The following is a 20912-nucleotide window of genomic DNA, read 5'->3' as shown; positions in this document are numbered from 1 at the left end:
AGATTACGGATTTTTCAAATGTTCATTTTTTTCCCTGTGCTTAAAACTCATTAAAAAAGGTGTTTTTAGCGAGCCGGTCGTAAGGCTATAGCGCAAACTCTTGCAGTGTTAGTTTTCTCTGTTGTTCAAGGTTTTCTTAGTGTTATTCAATGTTTTTACATTTAGTTTACTATTATGCTGTGCATTCAATGGTATTATTAACTATATTTGTGCTTAAAATCTTAAAAAATATATATATTTACATACAGTTCATACAATCTGGAACGGATTAATTGTATTTACATACAATCCTATGGGGGAAATTACTTCGGTTCCACTGTATTACTGTCTGACAAAATTACAGGCATTTTATGAAAATACAAACCAGTATTACTGAGAGAGAAAATTAAAGGCACACAATACAGTGACGCATATTACAGCCACATACAAGGTCCCTTGCAATTTAATATAGACTGCTCATACAAATGTTTATGCACTACTGTTCTAGAGCCCGTTATTGTAACGGGCTTAATCTCTAGTTATTAAATAATAACTTAATTAAATAATAGCTTAGAGAGAAGCTCAGCAAGATCTGCTGCTTCACAATACTTGGATGGACCTTGGTCGGCCTCCCCTCATATATTTGTAGGCTTCCTGCACTGTTTAAACACAAACTAAGTTCAACTGGCACTTCCTTATACAGTTATTCATCTATGTATTAAGTTTGCACTTTCTCAGAATATTTTGGTTCTCTTTTCTGTGTTAATGATATAAACATTAGTTCAAATCTTTAAAAAGGTCTGCTAAGAGTATGTCCTGTGGCAGAGTGCTATCCTACCCTTGGCAAGTTCCCTAGACATGTCCAGTGTTCCCAGATTAGATTTTGCTCCTTATCACTCAGAAACATATAACATGTAACATAGCATCTGTACCTTCATTAGAATTTGACATCCACTCTTCAAAATGTATCCCTTTGTTCAAAAGTAAACTTTTTCTATGATTATGCCATGACATAATGTGATGAAACTCTTTAGATTACCAAAGGGAAAATATTTAAACTAAAATTAACTGGGCATACCAATTTTAAACCATGTGACTACAGTTTGTAAATTAATCAAATGCTAACACAGCACACAAGTAAACAATCTGAATGTCAACAATAATCTTTTGCTTTTACAATTGCTCACCTCAGCAGAGAGATCAAAAGCAGCAAGATAAACACAACAGGACGCTGGAGCTGCAGAACTCCAATTTTTTTTTAAACATACTGTATAAACAACAGCTTTATAAATCACACCATACAGTAGGTTACTGAAGAAGTTAGTGTGGGAAGTTTGCTGATCTCATATATTTTGTTGTTTCTAATTCCTACTTTTTCAGAAAAGGCCAGATATAAACAAAGCTGCTATTGTAAGTGTGGAACATGCATAGAACCTAATGAGGTAAATCTTCTTATCAATCAGTGAAAAAACAGAACATTTTCAACTTTAACTAATCTTACCATTTAAAGGTGGGATAGAAGATCACATACATTTTCTTTACATTCAGAGCACAAGTAAAGAAAACTGCTCAGTCACACAGCGTGTCCAAGGCAGGAATTTAATCAAAGACCACACACAAGTTGAATGTCTTGAGCCGTACACCACACTACCTCCCTGTTGGTTTTCTTGGTGAAATGCTTCTGGCTTAATGCAGGTTCATCCATTTAAACAATTTCTTAGTTTTTGTTTTGTTTTTTCAACATACTTTTAAGGCATGCCGAACAAAATTTCAGCTGTATGAAGCTAAAAGCAAGAACCAACACTGGATAAGACAGCAGTCTATCACCAGACACACCCATCTATACTCGGCCACAATAGTTACAGATTGATTGTGGAAAGAAAATGTAGAAAACCCAAGGAGAATGGAAAACTTGGATGGAAATAACATTCTGAATTATTAAAGGAATGCCCTGCAGTGGGCTGGTGCCCTTCCACAGGGATTTGTTCCTGCCTTGTGCCCTGTGTTGGCTGGGATTGGCTCCAGCAGACCCCCGTGACCCTGTGTTAGGATATAGCGGGTTGGATAATGGATGGATGGATGTCACATTCTTAGTACATGAAGCTAGTAGTTTGCTCTCAAGGTCTTCAATCCAAGAGACAAACTGCCATTTTTTGAAGATATAACTACAAAAAGACTTCACTGGAGACTTCCCAATTGTTGTCCTTGTTTATATAGGTTTGTCTCATCAGCCACTTCAATGTGTGGATACTCTCCACTAGTTTTTTTTTTTTTATTTTTCTTCCCCAACATTTTTACTGCTTGATTGTCTTTTTATAATGTGATATGTCCACTACATACTTTTTCTCTTTTAAAGACACAGTTTTTTTTTAATCATTTAAGCAAAGACGACACATTGTATTGAAAAATATTTACTTACAAAATTTTACTATAGGTATCAAATAATTAGAAATATGTATGCTTCTATCAAATATTCCCTTTACTGTTAGAGGTTACTTTAAAATAATAAATGAAGTGAACAAAATACTCTAATGAAACAATTATATTGTATCGCAAACCGTCCTGGAGTATAGCCTGCAGCTGGAATACACTGATTAAGTAAAGTGCCTCAGAATTAAATAATTTAATTGAAAGAAAAACAAAATACATACACCATAGTCAGGTAATAGAAGTTTTCCAGCAACTGCTTTACCCACAGCCTGCATCTCTGAATGAATTTGGACCACAGGAATAAAAAAAATAGATTCCAGACATCTATCCTGAAGTGTGTGACATTACTATGGAGGAGTAGCTTTTCAAGTGTAACCAGGGTTCATATAGAAACCCTCAAGTTATGCATTTAGTTAAATTGGAGGAGATTGTTATTTCCACTGGGTATAGACACTTACAAGCACAGCCTTATGTGGTACATTCTCATATTTCAAGGTGGAAGGGGTTCTGGCACTTTTCACAGTACATTGTGGATAGGATGGTCCAGATGGATGGACTGGACTCCTAAACATATTCGGAGACAAGAAGCTCAGGATAATCCTGTCTGACTGAGCATTAAAAAACATTTGAAGATATGGAGTGTAACTGTGAGCTGTGACCACTAGAAGGCAGCACTATGTGGAAAACACTCACAAGTCATTTTCCATATCATCACCAAGATTCTCTACTTTAGAAGAGACCTTATAAAAAAATCTAAAAGGTCATACAGCTAATTAAGCTTTAAATGTAAAGATGAAATATTTCTGTAAGTTATACAAGCAGCTGGAATAATGTTGCTGGTATGCTAGCCCTATTAATGTTGTGGGCTGCTATTTTGGCACAGGCACAAGACATACGTATTTGGTATTGTTTTAAATAGTGTATTGTGCTCAATATCTTTCACTCCTGGAAGTTATGCACATAGTGATAATGTTGACATCATCAATCTTATTACAAGGACAATAACCATTTGAGGGAAAGAACCCTTTAGTAGTTTATCAGACCCTTATAAGCACATCCAATAATCCTGACAGGTCTTTTAATCAGTAGCAGTTTTAACTTTCTGTCCGTAAAACTGAGATGTAATTGAAACATATAAAACTTTGTATAAATACTTATATACATATTGACAAGAATCTAACAGTGCCTCTTCAGCTATTCATTGCAGTATTGTCTCTGGAGCCAAGTAAAGGAGCCCTTTCATCGTTGGTAGTATCACTTCTTTCTCTGCAGGATTCATAGGGGCAGCCTGGGAAATAGGGTTGGTTTCTAGTGATGTAGGTCTGACTCAACACACCTCCTGTGGCAAGCCCAATCCAAACACCGATTAATACATAATCTGGAAGACAAAAATTTAAAAGTAAATACATTTATACTGGATTTAAAAAGTATCATTTTTTGTTTTTTCCTTCACAACTACAGACTCATGCAATATTAGGATATATCTGAGGGTTAGTGGAGTAAGTTAAGTGTTTAGCAATTTATGCAGAGATTTATGTATAATTGCCTTAAATATAAGAAGGCTTCTATTAAATGCATTGCAGTCACTTATTAAAATTACTTCACAATGACAATGTAAAAAATACCAATTTATTATGCATCTCCATACATCATAATATTCTGACCCTTTTCCATTTGTTTTCACTTTGTCACTGCATTGTGCATTAAAATTCTCCTTACAAAATATATTGTCAAAAAATAAATAAATAAATAAATGGTTTAACATTGGTAGAAACATCTGTATGAACTGTGAATGATAATAAGTGCAGTGCAAGTACAAAGATGAATGAGCCAACAATGCTGCATAATGATGGGTACTGCATCAAATTACAATAAACAAAAGTTTGTTTTAACATACTGTATTGCCATCTATTTGGGAACATTTTCAATTGATAGAAATTGGTATTCCCTGTGATACAATACAGAAATTGATTCACACAGGATCACCAGACTTTAATGACACTGACTACACTGTATCATATTTATGGAGAAACAGTTGTGTTTGCATTACTTGGTGTTAATTCGAGTCTGTTTAATGTAGGAATTGGAATTAAGACCATGGAAGAGATCATCACTCTTTACAAATTAGCAATCACTTGCAAAATATTGTACATTTCAAAGGAAATTAAGTCTGTCTTGGCATTTAACGTTTATAAAATTCTTTATTCAGTATTATTTGTTGATGAATGTAAAAATTACAATGTAAATAAGTTTTTTTTTTGTTTTTTTTTTTTAGAAAATTAGAATAATCTAAACAAAAACAGGACAATCAGCCCAACAAAGCTCACCAGTCCTATCTGCTTTATTCTTCCAAAATAACAAAGTCAATTTTTTAATGTCCCTAAAGTCTTACTGTCTACAACACTACTTGGTAAATTATATCATATATTTATGGTTTCCTATGTGAAGAAACTTCTTAAAGTTTGTCAATTTACTCTTAACAAGTTTCCAGATGTGTCCTTGTGTTCTTGATGAACTCATTTTACAGTAACAGCCTCAATTCACTGCATTAATTGTATTAAATTGCATTGGCCTACAATAATAGAGGCAAAGAAGTTGAACTAGGAGAAACATTAACTTTGATGGATCAACTAAACTAACACCAGTAGTATTGATAAAAATTATTTTTTGAATATCCATGTGTCTATTAATTTTTTTTTCTTTAAAACAAGCATGTTAATATTATGTGCTAAGGTAGGCTGTTGACAGGCCTTCTTTTGGATTGCTTTTTTTTGAATGTAAACTGCAGCTTTCAGTATTTTAAATTCTGAATGCAGAAAGACACATGATATAGTACTAGAAACCTAACATCCTTACTTTCTGGATGGTTTAAGTTAAATTGTGCCTTGAGCATGGGAAAGGCGCTATATAAAAAATTTATTATTATTAAAACATTGTCTTGTACAGCAGTGGTCCTCAAGTTCAGTCTTCAGGGCACCCTGTAGGTACATTTTTCATCTCAAACTCCTAAATAAATTAAGCAAACTTTTTTTCCTTCTGTTAATCAATCCACAAATTATTAACTGTTATACTAACTTTTTACTAAATGACAAAAGAATTTGTGTGTATTATATGTGCACGAATGTATTCCTTTTGTTTTCTGTTTTAATGCTCTGGTGTGATAGGTTGAGAAGCTCAGCGATTCTGGACAGCCTCACAGAAGAGTCGCTGCTCCTCTGGTTCAAGAAGTTGGTGTGGTCTGGACATGTCGTAAGAATGGTCCCACTAAGTGGAACACTGCAGGAAGATCCAGGGCACACTGGAGGGATTATATGTGTCAACTGGCTTAGGAATGCCTGGGAATTCCTCAGGAAGAGCTGGAGCGTATAGCTTGGCACAGGGAAACTGGTCTGACCTGCTGCCACAACAACCCTCACCAGGAAAAGCAGATGAGAAGGTGAGATGACAGGAGTAAATGTCCTGGCTATTTAAGGCATAATTTGCCAATATGCATACACGTTATGTAACACTATAGCAGCTGATACCCTTTAACATTCAGTGCTGTCTGCACTAGTGTCTGCCCAGCCCATCATTAATTGCTAAGTATTAGGATACAATTAAAAGAGCACACTCCACAGAACAAGTGAAATAGCCTCCTTAGAATTAGACCTGAGTGTTACTCGGGCTGCGAAAACCGTTCTAAAAGAATTAGTCCTGTGTGTCAACAGAACTGAAAAATCACTCGGGCTGTAAAGTGCTGATAATCAGTGCTGCTATTCTTTGGAGAAATTATTGCTGAGTGTAGGTTTTCACTAATTCTAAAATACCTGCACTTTACCAACAATAAAGGTGTGGATGAGAATACCCATCCATCACCCAAAATGAAGAAAATTTGGGAGATATACCAGGCAATTGTAGTAACATTTTGGAGCGTTTACAATCTGGACCTTGACAGATGCTCTGCTGGATCAAGGTTACTGTGTAACCATGGACATTTTTTATACTTTGCCATAGTTATTTCACATCTTGCTGCAAGAAGAAAGAAAGACGGACGCATATGGAACAGTGTATCCTAACCACCATGGCTTGCCTGAAGACTTTGGTAGAGCCAAATTACAGCAAGATGCACTAGTAGCTTGGTGAAAGGGTAAATTGATTTGCTGTAATGGAAGGACAAGAAAGATGTTTGTCTTCTTAGCACTGTACAAAATGCAGCTACAGTCACTGTACAGGCAAAAGGCAACAAGCAAGTTATGAAACCTTGTACTGTGGTTGACTACAATAGCACGATGGGTGGCGTAGATCGTGTGGATCAAGAATACTTTCTATCCCATTATACTGAGACAACAAAAGAAATACTGCAAAAAGATATTTTGGCATCCGGTGGAACAGTGAATTTGGAATGCATTTATCTTATACAAACTAAATGCTGACAACCTGTATCTCATGCAAACTTTACATGCCATCTTGTAGAAGAAATCATTGCCACACATCCACCGTTCCCACTAACGCTAAAGAGACGCGATTGACCCAGCAAATCGCGGATCAACCCAGAGCGTCTTATTGGTAGACATTTTATTTATTATATACCTCCAACAAAAAAAAAACACGTTATTGTCCTGACTGCGACGTTGGATTGTGTTTTTTATTGTGCTTTAAGCTTTACCACACAAAGGACTTGTTTTGAGATTAGATACTGTTTTGGCATCAGTAGTAGTAGTATTACTTTTGTTATTATTGTTCATTTCATATCATTATTTTTATTCATCATTACTATTATTTGTATCTTTATTATACTTTTGAGACTTAATAAAAATGTCATTTTTTATGCAAAAAAAAGTAACGGTTTTTGCATTTTTTGGGAATAAAATTGAATGCTAAGGAGGTTAGAAAAATTAAAGCTGTAGAAATAGTAATATTTCTCAATGTATTGTAAGTATAAATCTCACACTAGTGTACTTTCCAAATGCAAAATAATGTAATGACCAATGAGGTCAATTAAAAGTAAAAATGATTCACTGGTTGGAACCAAAACTTGAAGCTACAATGGATTCACAGGACTGAATTGGAGAACCACTGCTTAACAAAGACAACTTTGGTTTCCTTCAAAAAAAAAAAAAAAACAATATTTCACAATGTAGCTCGTTCAATACAGATTTGAAAAGACAAAAGAGTTGTCAAAGCTGGAATGGGACTACAAAATAATTTTTAATGACGTGGGTGTTCATAAACCTATAGCCAAGTGGACAGTGACCATGTGGAAGAAATTTAGTACTGTTACTACTCTGGAAAAAAAAAATCATTTTACAATGTCCAAGGAGTTGCCAAAGAACCCTACAGTTAAAGGACAAGGCTCTGCAAGCATTGGTTGCACTTGATAACATCTCTGTTCATAAGTCCAAAAAATACTGAACAGAAGTAGTGTTCATGAAAATTCACTCTAAAAATAAAACAAAACTTATCCCAATTGTGAAGCATGGAGGAGAAACCATCAAGATGTAGCATTGTTTTGCTGTTTATAGGACAGTACACTTTGCAATAATTGAGAGAACAAGTCAGTTAAAAATTGTACTGAAGTATATTAATGACCCCAAACCCAGGTTACACCAGGGGTAAAAACTGCCAATTTTTCAATGAGTAAGTCAGAGTCCTGAGCTCTGCCCAACTGAAATGCTGTCCATGCCAGACGCATCATAAATAAAAACTAACTGAAACAGCTCTATAAAGAAAAACTGTCCAAAACAACCACTAAACGCTGTGCAGGCATGTTGTTTCCAGCATCACAACCCTGAATTGGACTAAATAGCTTGGTAAATGGGTAGAGAGATGGATGGATGAATGTTAATGATTTTTATAGTAGATTATCCTAAACTGCATTAGATCCTGCTCAGATTTGCTTACATTTTCCAACAGTTAAACTGATTTTGTTTCTGTGGTGAGGGTATGAATGCATTAACCATCAAGAATTGGAAAAGTCACAGAGACTAAAATTGAACCAACAATAAAATGAGGCAGAATAGAGAGATACACAAAAAATATATTACTGAGAATGAGGGCTGTTCTACAACAAATATTAATACTCTTTATCTACCAACAGACCATAGTTTACAAACTATAACTGCACAACACTTCATATGAACTAGTAGTAAGTTCATGCTCCTATGACTTGTCTAGATATATAGATCTTTATTATTTAGATGGGGTGTGTAATATTATAAATAGACAAGTAAATACTCAAAACTAAGTCATTTTCAAAAACTCACAGTGCAAAAAAAGGCCAGTCTATAAATGTGTAAAATTAAACAATAATAATTTAAAAAACTGACAAATATTCATACTTCAAAATGTAAATACGCACCATTCAATTGTAAAGGAAAAGGGGTGATGACATGAAAGAAATCAGGGTGGACTGCTCTTCGGATGACATTGACGAATATGTAGAGGACATTCGTTGGAAAATACGTCCCCACCAAACACACAAAAGAATAAGCACCAATCACAGCACAACAGATGATATTGAACTGTTGAGATAAAGCAAGAAAAGCTGTGACCACAGAGAAAACACAAATTAAGTTACATGGAAGCAAAATTTGTACTAAAGTAATGGAAAGAAAAAGAGTGATCTTATTTTTTACTTTCACCATTTAATGTTTTATGTTGATCATTTTGCTCTGCTCCTTTTGACAATCAATAAATAAACTTTATATTAATTGTATTGCATTAGAATATTACCTGTACTGTAAATTGCTTCAAGCTGATCACAATAATGAAACACATAAAATAAAGAAGAACAATTCCAATGCACAATCAGTTCTTTGTAAAAAGGCAGCAAAAATGGTTTAAGGGTATAAGCTACATCACAAATGAAAAAACACTCACCATTTTGGCAGAGATAAGCAGAAACACTGGCACAATTAGAACAATGCTGATGAAACACACCCAGTACATTAGTTCAGACTGGAAGACTTTTTGATTGACTGTAAATCACAATAAATCTATTATTAGTACAGAGCAACAAACCCAGTGAGATTAAACTTAGTTTATACTATAACTTCTACTGATCAGTTCATAAGGACTTAATGTGAATGTATGGAGCAAGGGCCACTTATTACACCATCTTTAGGGGACTAGCACCAGTTATCAGGTATACTGATGAACTGCAAAGCATATCATCATTTACATCACCATTTACTTTATCCTAGCTTAATATTAGGAATACAATCATAATGTTTCTGCAAAATTAAGAAGCTGGTTATAGACTTTAGAAAATAGACGTCAGACCACATGCCCATCTACATTAGGATTGCTTTTGTGTAGTGGATTAGCAGCCACAAATTAACTTAATTGGGTACAATACAATTTAGCTATTGTCAATGCAGCACAGAATATTACTAGTACCCAGCTGTCTTCTGTTAAGGACATAACAGTGACGAGCCTATATACTATGACCACCTGCCTACAAACACCTCCTCTGTGTGCCTCCAAGACAGATCTGATCCGTCATGCATGGACTTCATAAGACCAATCAATCAATCAATCAATCAATCAACATTTATTTATATAGCACATTTTCATACAAAAAATGTAGCTCAAAGTGCTTTACAAAATGAATAGAAAAATAGAAGACACAATAAGAAATACAGTAATCCCTCGCTATATCGCGCTTCGACTTTCGCGGCTTCACTCCATCGCGAATTTTAAATGTAAGCATATCTAAATATATATCACGGATTTTTCACAGGTTCGCGGATTTCTGCGGACAATGGGTCTTTTAATTTAAAGTACATGCTTCCTCAGTTTGTTTGCCCAGTTGATTTCATACAAGGGACGCTATTGGCAGATGGCTTAGAAGCTACCCAATCAGAGCACGTATTACATATTAAATAAAACTCCTCAAAGATATAAGATATGCTTCCCGTGCACTGCTTCGCACACTTAAAAGCTCTAACAGCCCGTATTGATTTTCTCTGTGTCTCACTCTCTGTGAGAAATACAGGCAGATACTTATCCATCATGCAGTACCATCAGGGAGACGTATGATTGGCCCCATTATCTGCTTCTGACGGAGGGGGTGTGAGCAGAGGGCTGTTTGCACAGTGGCTGTTTGCTTAGAAGATACGGACGCACCTGTAAAAAATGCTGAAAGGCTACCTTCACACTGATCCCTTCATTGCGCCGCTTTATCGCGGTGCTTGCATACTTAAAAGCGCACCAGCCCTATTGATTTTTGATTGTTTACTATACTCTCTCTCTGACATTCTCTGCTCCTGACGGCACACCTTGAAGAGGAAGATACGTTTGCATTCTTTTAATTGTGAGAAAGAACTGTCATCTCTGTCTAGTCATGGAGCACAGTTTAAACTTTTGACTAAAGGGTGTTACTTCATGTCTAGAGGGCTCCAATAATGTTAAAATACGTATTTAGAAGGTTGTAAACAGGTTTTCAATGCTCTAACTGCGAATATACTGTATTAGATTTATAAATAAAGAATCCTACTTCTTGGAAATCCATTTATCTGGCTGGAGCGGATCAACCGCTATAAACGAGGGTTTACTGTATAACTGTGCGGATAATATTTACAAAACAGTGTGGGAGAGTTTCTAAGAGCTTAAAATATATAAAAATAACCATACAAACATATGGTCTCTACTTCGCGGATTTTCACCTATCGCGGGGAGTTCTGGAACGCAACCCCCGATCGAGGAGGGATTACTGTAAACATAAGTCAACATTAATTAACATAGAATAAGTAAGGTCCGGTGGCCAGGGTGGACAGAAAAAACAAAAACTCCAAATGCTGGAGAAAAAAAAAATCTGTAGGGGTTCCAGACCAAGATACCGCCCAGTCCCCTCTGGGCAATCTACCTAACATAAATCAAACAGTCCTCTTTGTATTTAGGGTTTTCATGGAAGGACCTGATGATGATGGTCACGTAGATTTCTGGCTTTCAGTCCATCAATGTTGGTGCATCATGATGCTTTGAGTAGGTGGTGGTGGCACAGGCCGCCACCACAAAGAAACCGGAAAAAGAAACAGAAGAGAGAATAGGGGACAGTACGGATTTTGGAGCCACTGTGAATAGTTATTATGATGAATTGAACATGCAGAGTATCAGTATTAAGTTAAAGTGAAGTTATAAAAAGGCCATGTTAAAGTAATGTGTTTTCAGCAGTTTTTTAAAGTGCTCTACTGTATTTGCCTGGCGAATTCCTATTGGCAGGCTATTCCAGATTTTAGGTGCATAACAGCAGAAGGCCGCCTCACCACTTCTTTTAAGTTTAGCTTTTGGAATTAAAAGGAGACACTCATTTGATGATCTAAGGTTACGATTTGGAATATAACGTGTCAGGCATTCCGATATATAAAATGGAGCGAGATTATTTAAGGCTTTATAAACTATAAGCAGTATTTTAAAGTCAATCCTGAATGACACAGGCAACCAGTGTAGTGACATTAAAACTGGAGAAATGTGTTTGGATTTTCTTTTCCTAGTTAGGATTCTAGCAGTTGCATTCTGTACTCGTTGCAAGTGATTTATGTCTTTTTTGGGTAGTCCTGAGAGGAGTGCGTTACAGTAATTCAGTCTACTGAAAACAAAAGCGTGAATTAATTTCTCAGCATCTTTCAATGATATAAGAGGTCTAACTTTTGCTATGTTTCTTAAGTGAAAACATGCTGTCCTAGTGGTCTGATGAATATGCAATTTAAAATTCATATTACAGTCAACAGTTACCCCAAAGTTTTTTACTTCCATCTTAACTTTTAATCCTAATGCATCAAGTTTATTTCTGATAACCTCATTGAATCCATTATTGCCAATTACTAAAATTTCAGTTTTCTCTTTATTTAGTTTGAGAAAATTACTATTCATCCATTCAGAAATACCAGTAAGACATTGTGTAAGTGTATCGAAAGAGTCGGAGTCATCAGGTGCTATTGATAAGTACAGCTGTGTGTCATCAGCATAGCTGTGGTAACTCACATTGTAACCTGAGATAATCTGACCTAACGGAAGCATATAGATTGAGAAAAGCAGCGGACCCAGGATAGAGCCTTGTAGAACACCATATCGGATATCATGCGTCTTTGAGATTTGATTACCACAACTCACAAAGAATTTTCTACCTGCCAGGTAGGATTCAAACCAATTTAAGACACTGCCAGAGAGGCCCACCCATTGACTAAGGTGATTTCTAAGAATATTGTGATCAATGGTGTCAAATGCAGCACTCAGATCTAAGAAGATGAGAACAGATAAATGGCCTCTGTCTGCATTCACCCGCAAATCATTTACTACTTTAACGAGTGCAGTTTCTGTGCTGTGATTTGTTCTGAAGCCTGACTGAAATTTATCAAGAATAGCATGTTTATTGAGGTGGTCATTTAATTGCAAAATGACTGCCTTCTCTAGAATTTTACTTAAGGGCACGTTGGAGATGGGTCTAAAATTTTCAAAGGCAGAGGGGTCGAGATTATTTTTCTTGAGCAGGGGTTTAACTACAGCAGTCTTGCCCAGAGGGGACTGGGCGGTATCATGGTCTGGAATCCCTACAGATTTTATTTTTTCTCCAGCCGTCTGGAGTTTTTTTGTTTTTTCTGTCCCCCCTGGCCATTGAACCTTACTCTTATTCGATGTTAATGTTGATTTATTTTGTTTTATAATTATGTCTTTCATTTTTCTATTCTTTAATATGTAAAGCACTTTGAGCTACTGTTTGTATGAAAATGTGCTATATAAATAAATGTTGTTGTTGTTGTTGTTGTCTTAAGACAGTCTGGAAAGACCCCCGTATCTAATGACGAATTAACTATGTCCAGAATATTGTCAATTAGCACGCCTGATATTTCTTTGAAAAACCTTGTTGGTATTGGGTCAAGGACGCAGGTAGAGGGTTTCAGTTGAGAGATTATACTATGTAATTCAGGTAAATGTATCCTGGTAAAAGCATTTAATTTGTTTATAATGGAGTACCGGGGCTTTGGAGGTTCTGCAGTGTTGGGAAAATATACTATGTTATCTCTAATATCATAAATTTTTTGATTGAAAAATACAGCAATGTTTTCACAGGTTTCACTGGAAGTATTCAGGGGGCATTCCTTTGTGTTACCTGGGTTTAACAGACGATCAATTGTAGAGAATAAGACTCTGGGATTACTAGCATTGCTATTTATAATATTAGAGAAATAGCAGCGCCTCTCAAGGCGGACTGTGTTATTGTATTCTGTTATTTTAGCCTTCAATATCTCATAATGGATAGTTAGTTTAGTTTTCCTCCATTTATGCTCAGCTCTACGACATGTTCTTTTTAAATCAGACACTCTTTGGGTCTTCCATGGAATAACAACACTAGAAGATTTTTTAACTGTCTTTTCAGGTGCAACTATGTCATCAGCAGTTCTTACTTTAGAATTAAAGTTTTCCACTTTACTATTTACATTATCCTCGCTATTAAAGTTGGCATTATAAACGGACTGATTGCTTAGAAAGACTTCTGAAGGTGTCCTGTAGTATTTGGCATCAGGGTGTTAGTTGAACATCCTCTAATTGCGGTTAGTTGCAAGTTAGAACTGGCAAAGACTGGGCATGTGTTGTCCCAATACATCCTACAGATACTTAACTGGACTGAGATTTGGAGAATTTTTAAGGCCAAGGAAACACCTTGCACTCGTGATCATTTTCTTCAAACAATTCCTAAACAATTTGTGCAGTGTGGAGGGGCGCATTAGCCTCTTGAAAGAGCGTCAGCATGCAGCTGACATTTACTTGAATCCAGGTCATCAATAGTCATAAACCAAGGATGAACTAGTAACAAGCGAGTATAAAACAACAACTAGATAAGCAAAAATGCAAAAAATTGCATAGTGCAGTTTACCCAAAACAAGTATTGTCCATTAAGTAGTGCAGTTCAATCCAAATCATCAGTAAATAATCAATAAACACAAGTGCTTCTGTGGAAGTTAAAATCCATCAGTAAATAAGTAACTTACGAAATAGGCTAAATTCAAGAATTAAAACTCAGTCATGCTCAATCTATAAAAACAAATCACAAGCCTCAGTGTATACTTCCACTTCAGCAATGTCTCCTCCGCTCACCATTTACAGTCTGCTCAATGAGAGGAGATGTCACCCAGCAAGTGCATTCAAGCCTTTAACTTGTTTGAGCACTTGTTACCACCCTTCAGCATCTGTGAGGCCTTTTCCCTTCTCCCCACTGCAGTCCCGAAGCATACTCTGGAATCTTCTGGGGCACTTGGTTGCTCCTGCTCCTGGGTGCTCAGCAGAAGTAACTCTACCCACAATCCACTCACTCCACATGGGACATTGACCCTGACCGCTTGCCTCAACTCTTACAGTATGAGCTCTAACCCAGATCTTGACTTGCCTCCCGATTTAACCTTAAGCATTTGTCTCTTGTCTAACCAGCTCAGACTCTTTCTATACTCAGTGGGTGCAGGTGCCTTAATTATGAACCCTGTAGTGTCAATAAGGAAATCGGCTGAACTGAACATGCTTGCAGTTGAATGTGCAATCAGACAATCTTTTCATCAACCATTCTGGGGCTCCATGGCCATGCTACTGCATGCACCCACAACCCCAGACCTCGGCCCGCACCGTTAAAAACATCCACTGCTACAGATTCTAATGTGTTTTACCACATGTACCTGGTCTGCAGTGATGTTTAGGTAGGTGGTAAGTGTCAAAATCAACATGAATGCCTGGATCCAGCATATCACTGCCCAAAACATCACACTTTCTTTCCTTCCACTGGCTTAGATGCACAAGTTATTACATTATTGAACATTCAATTATAAGAACAAATGAATTTATTACAAATATTGTCAATTTTATGAAGAGACAGGTTATACATATTTTCATTGTACTATGTACACATTACAGTAAAACTGGAACTTAGAAACTGGTCCACACTAAATGTGACTGATACGAGGTTTTAGTACAAAATGTACCAACTCCATGGTGAAATATTAGAGAAGAGTGGTTATGAATGCTTACCAAGAAGAGGTGAGAAATAAACAATAGAGGCCACAAGCAATCCCATAACAAATCCAACAATAAATATTACTAGGAAGGGTAGTCCAAATTGCCAGTGACTTAGAGCTAGTAAGGTGCCTCCAAAAATTCCAACCACAGCAGATAAGGCAAGGCACACTGGAAAAAAAACAAAAAAAAAAAAAACAGAAAAGATTTAAAATGGAACACTATTTTTGTAGGTTCTTGGCTCTCTAGACTTTAAACAGAATAAACACATTACTTTGCTAAACTTACTTTTACAATTTTTTTTTTTTTTTGCAAAAGTTTGACTTTTGAATATAATTCCCTTCTCTACTGTGTTTTAGAAAACCGTACCAGGAAAACCAGATCTGTGCCAACAGATGAAACATCGACCCATGGGGAAAATATTACTGAATCTAAATAACTGCTGCCATGGTCTGAGGAAATATTACTCTCAACTAAAAATCATACTTGAGTTAAAGCCAGTGTGCTGTGTTGTTATTTTTCTGAACTCAGATGACAGCTCCTATATATACATACACACACACACACACACAAACGCACAATGTTTCTCAATATATACAGTGTGTGTATATTTTATATATTATACATACACAGCCATTCAAAACTTTGGACACATCCAGAATCTCGTATGTTTTGATAGAAACTGATACCTTTTTATCAAGATACCAGTAAATTTTAAAAACTAGCTGTTCCTCGTGGCTCTACCTGCATAGTAGTGAAACAAGACAAACTTTAAAAATCAATAAAAAAAAAATGTAATACTTTGTATTGAGAAGAATTTATATTGATAGCTTTCATTTTGGAGAGCCTCTTAATATACAGTATTTTTGGTTTTGCTATTAGGGGAGAGAATGTAGCTGTGATCTCTTTGCCTTCTTCCTCTCTTGGCTGCTCCAGTTATGGGTTGCCACAGCGGATCATCTGTTTCCATAGCTTCCTGTCCTTTGCATCTTGCTCCATTAAGCTGTGATCTCTTTGCCAAAAATGTAAAAAGTTGGCAAGGTATCTCTGGCCAAGCAGAAGGTAGGTAAGATCCAACAACAAATATTTCCACTGTATCTGATTGTGTTCAGCTCTGATGGCAGAAGTCCCCCGCATAGGAAGAAGAGCATATGGCCGTAATATCTGTGCCAACGAGCAGGTACCCTCTAAAACACACGTAGCTGTGATCTCTCTCTCAAAGACGTCAAACATTACTCTAACAATCTTTAGATGATAATGTCTGCTGGACAAACAGGTACTGCTAGCTAAGCGGAGGCAAGGTACACTACAATGCATGGTAAGAGGTAGAACGACTCGAATGGTGGCTGGCGCATTAGTGAAGATAGCTCTGCCCGACTCCCGGCTCCCTACTCCTGAGGTCCTGTCTCCCCCTCCCCTTGGCCTGCAGCCTGTCTCTCAGATTTCTGCAAATTATTTGGTGCCGCAACCGAACTATAATACTTCGTGCGATGAAAGAAGTTGCAAAATCAACCGGAATGTTCAAGCAAATTATAGAAAAAAAAAACCCTGATCTAAATCCTTTAAGTAGTTCTCTGGTGAAAAGCGGACCAACAGACAGGCAGACGTTGGTTTTTATATATATGTAAAGATATATAGTCAAGACATTAGCATTTAGAACCACTAGTATTTTTACTTGAAATGGCCTTTTCCATTTATTATTCACATACGACTGGAAAACCTCATTTTCAGCAGCCACTCCCTTAGCATCCTAATGGTAAACTTCCTTAAGCTTATCCTTAGTCATGTATAAATTCTCTTTCTTAGAATGCCTGTTCATGGCTGAGTCATTCCTACTAAGTCATACAAATTCAGAATCACAAACACTTATGTGGTTTTATATCATTAAACCTATATATGTAAATGTATAAATATATACAATGACAAAAAATGTAAATATTAGAAAAGTAATGAACAAAATGGAAGAAATAAGGCCATATTTAGCATTCAAAGTTCATATTACAGGTTTCTGCTCTTTAGTTACTACAAATGGAATTAAATTTTGCTCTCAAAGGCATGACCACAACAAAGCTGCAATACTTAATGAATATACAGTGCATCCGGAAAGTATTCACAGCGCATCACTTTTTCCACATTTTGTTATGTTATAGCCTTATTCCAAAATGGATTAAATTCTTTTTTTTCCCTCAGAATTCTACACATAACACCCCATAATGACAACATGAAAAAAGTTTACTGAAGGTTTTTGCAAATTTATTAAAAATAAAAAAAACTGAGAAATCACATGTACATAAGTATTCACAGCCTTTGCTCAATACTTTGTCAATGTACCTTTGGCAGCAATTACAGCCTCAAGTCTTTTTGAATATGATGCCACAAGCCTATCCTTGGCCAGTTTCGCCCATTCCTCTTTGCAGCACCTCTCAAGCTCCATCAGGTTGGATGGGAAGCGTCGGTGAACAGCCATTTTAAGATCTCTCCAGAGTTGTTCAATCTGATTCAAGTCTGGGCTCTGGCTGGGCCACTCAAGGACATTCACAAAGTTGTCCTGAAGCCACTCCATTGATATCTTGGCTGTGTGCTTAGGGTCGTTGTCCTGCTGAAAGATGAACCGTCACCCTAGTCTGAGGTCAAGAGCGCTCTGGAGCAGGTTTTCATCCAGGATGTCTCTGTACATTGCTGCAGTCATCTTTCCCTTTATCCTGATTGGTCTCCCAGTTCCTGCCGCTGAAAAACATCCCCACAGCATGATGCTGCCACCACCATGCTTCACTGTAGGGATGGTATTGGCCTGGTGATGAGTGGTGCCTGGTTTCCTCCAAATGTGACACCTGGCATTCATACCAAAGAGTTCAATCTTTTTCTCATCAGACCAGAGAATTTTGTTTCTCATGGTCTGAGAGTCCTTCAGGTGCCTTTTGGCAAACCTCCAGGAGGGCTGCCATGTGCCTTTTACTAAGGAGTGGCTTCAGTCTGGCCACTCTACCATACAGGCCTGATTGGTGGATTGCTGTAGAGATGGTTGTCCTTCTGGAAGGTTCTCCTCTCTCCACAGAGGACCTCTGGAGCTCTGACAGAGTGACCATCAGGTTCTTGGTCACCTCTCTGACTAAGGCCCTTCTCCCCCGATTGCTAAGTTTAGATGGCTGGCCAGCTCTAGGAAGAGTCCTGGTGGGTTCAAACTTCTTCAACTTATAGATGATGGAGGCCACTGTGCTCATTGGGACCTTCAAAGCAGCAGAAATTTTTCTGTAACCTTCCCCAGATTTGTGCCTCGAGACAATCCTGTCTTGGAGGTCTACAGATAATTCCTTTGACTTCATGCTTGGTTTGTGCTCTGACATGAACTGTCAACTGTGGGACCTTATATAGACAGGTGTGTGCCTTTCCAAATCATGTCCAATCAACTGGATTGACCACAAGTGGACTCCAATTAAGCTGCAGAAACATCTCAAGGATGATCAGGGGAAACAGGATGCACCTGAGCTCAATTTTGAGCTTCATGGCAAATTCTGTGAATACTTATGTACATGTGCTTTCTCAATTTTTTTATTTTTAATAAATTTGCAAAAATCTCAAGTAAACTTTTTTCACGTTGTCATTATGGGGTGTTGTGTGCAGAATTCTGAGGAAAAAAATGAATTCAATCTATTTTGAAATAAGGCTGTAACATAACAAAATGTGGAAAAAGTGATGTGTTGTAAATACTTTCCGGATGCACTGTAATGAAAAATTAGGGGTCATCCAGGTTAGCTGTTACAAATTAAACAAATACATAAAATATGGCTGTCTTGTTCAACTGATTTGTGGCAGAGAAAAATGATGTTCATAAAGCTGTGAATGTGAAGTTAAATTTGTTTTACTATATTATCAGATTTACTTAAGTCTGACTTACTGTCAAAGCTGATGTCCGCATATCGCCTCATAAGCACAAAGGAAATAAAGGCAAAGAGAATGAACCCAAAAAAGAGAAACTCTGCAAGATAAAAAAATGTATAAAACAAAATATTTGAATCATAGTCTTTCAACTTTTATTGATATCTTATAAAGTATAAAACATTCACTTACCTGCTTCAAGAAACCGGTGTCCAGCAAAGCAAACAAGCAGGCCAAAGATTCCCAGAATGGTAAAGAATATCTGGGTAGAGAGGTGCACTGAAAAGATAAAAAAATAAAACACACACGCTAGTCGTCAAACAGAAAATTAACATCTGTCAAAAAATATGTCATGATATTACTAACTTGTAAGATGACTGTGAAGTGAATTGTACTGGACGTGAGGCACAGTACAGCTAAGGTAGCAGTCAATAAATTCTTTTCACACTAGTACATAATCTTTCTTATAATATACTTTTCAACAGGGCATACTGTCTCTCCATTCTGCATCTAGGAAACTATTTAACTAATAAGATCATTGTCATTTTGTTGCCAAGTACTTAAGCGTGGAGGGTATGTTACCAAGAGTAGATAGTAAGAAAAGTAGCAGTTGTTTATTGCTATATGTAGCATGTGATAAAACTACTAAAATAAAAATTACTGTGATAGAGGAATTCTTACTTATAGGCTTCTTTGTATATAGTAGCAAATTATATACAATACTCTACACAATTATAATACACGGCAAAAGTATTCATAAAGAGCATAAAGTAATCTCATAAATACAAAGGCCGTCTAGCACTGTGAATCAAACATTAAAGGCAGTATCTATTGAAAATTCAGATAAGATGGAATATGCTTTTGGAAAGTGACACATGCAATGAACAGATGGCCATACAAAACACAAATAAGTCAAATGGCAGTACAGACAGAATTAATTGTTGAATTCGGTGGTAAATGACTGGGTGACCTTGTACTTGTCCTGGAAAGCAGGGTGCGAGAGCCCATGACCAGGATGGTGAATGACACCAGTGATGACCCAAGCCCTACTATGGCAGCAGTCCTCATACAGCTATTCAACTACATGACTGCAGGTTCATTGTCCTCTGCAACACCTTTACCTCCTGATTCAAGGTGCTGTCACAGCAAATATATGATCCCACAGGTGACAATGCCACTCTCAATGATGCAGTAAGACAAGATCATCAATACCAATACAAGTATCTCATTGAACAGAGACATTGGTAAGCTTGTTTCATGAGTTCATTGTTAAAGTAAGTTTATCAGAGATATGCATTCCTAGAAAGCCGAGTGTAACAAAGTTTCCTCTGTTCAATTGTCTTATGCTTTCTTTATTACTACACATATACTATTGTGCATCATAATAAAATTCATAATTATATTCATTGCATATTCCCAATTAAGCCAAATGAAAACACACACATTTACATTCACTACTGAATCATTCAAATTTTCCCCTCTTTCATAAGTTCAAGGGTCTTCTTTTATGCATATACTAATATTGTTAGAATTTAGGTCTAAATCTAAGTCAGTGGCTAACTTTTACTGAAAGGATAAATTACAAAAATCACACTGAATATTTTTTAATACATTTGTTTATTTACTTAGGAAATTGGGCTTTAACCTTA

At 36.7% G+C, this 20912-nt stretch overlaps 1 protein-coding gene across 2 annotated transcripts in view; it reads right to left on the bottom strand.

Moving 5' to 3' along the window:
• Nucleotides 1-2374: 2374 nt before the first annotated feature.
• LOC120529603 (transmembrane 7 superfamily member 3-like) overlaps nucleotides 2375-20912 on the bottom strand; it is a 42145-nt gene continuing 23607 nt past the window's right edge. For both annotated transcript variants that reach the window (XM_039753537.1, XM_039753530.1), the window contains exons 7-12: nucleotides 19456-19542; nucleotides 19283-19363; nucleotides 15403-15558; nucleotides 9268-9365; nucleotides 8747-8909; nucleotides 2375-3787 (exon numbers count right to left, since the gene is read on the bottom strand). In XM_039753537.1, the coding sequence (XP_039609471.1) occupies nucleotides 3600-3787; nucleotides 8747-8909; nucleotides 9268-9365; nucleotides 15403-15558; nucleotides 19283-19363; nucleotides 19456-19542 (773 nt within the window). In that variant the 3' untranslated portion in view covers nucleotides 2375-3599. The remainder of the gene's footprint in view (nucleotides 3788-8746; nucleotides 8910-9267; nucleotides 9366-15402; nucleotides 15559-19282; nucleotides 19364-19455; nucleotides 19543-20912) is intronic.

The sequence above is a fragment of the Polypterus senegalus genome, chromosome 1, assembly GCF_016835505.1.
Source record: "Polypterus senegalus isolate Bchr_013 chromosome 1, ASM1683550v1, whole genome shotgun sequence".
NCBI lineage: Eukaryota > Metazoa > Chordata > Cladistia > Polypteriformes > Polypteridae > Polypterus > Polypterus senegalus.
The sequence above is the reverse complement of the archived record's forward strand: the minus strand, read 5'-3'. Positions and strand labels throughout refer to the sequence as shown.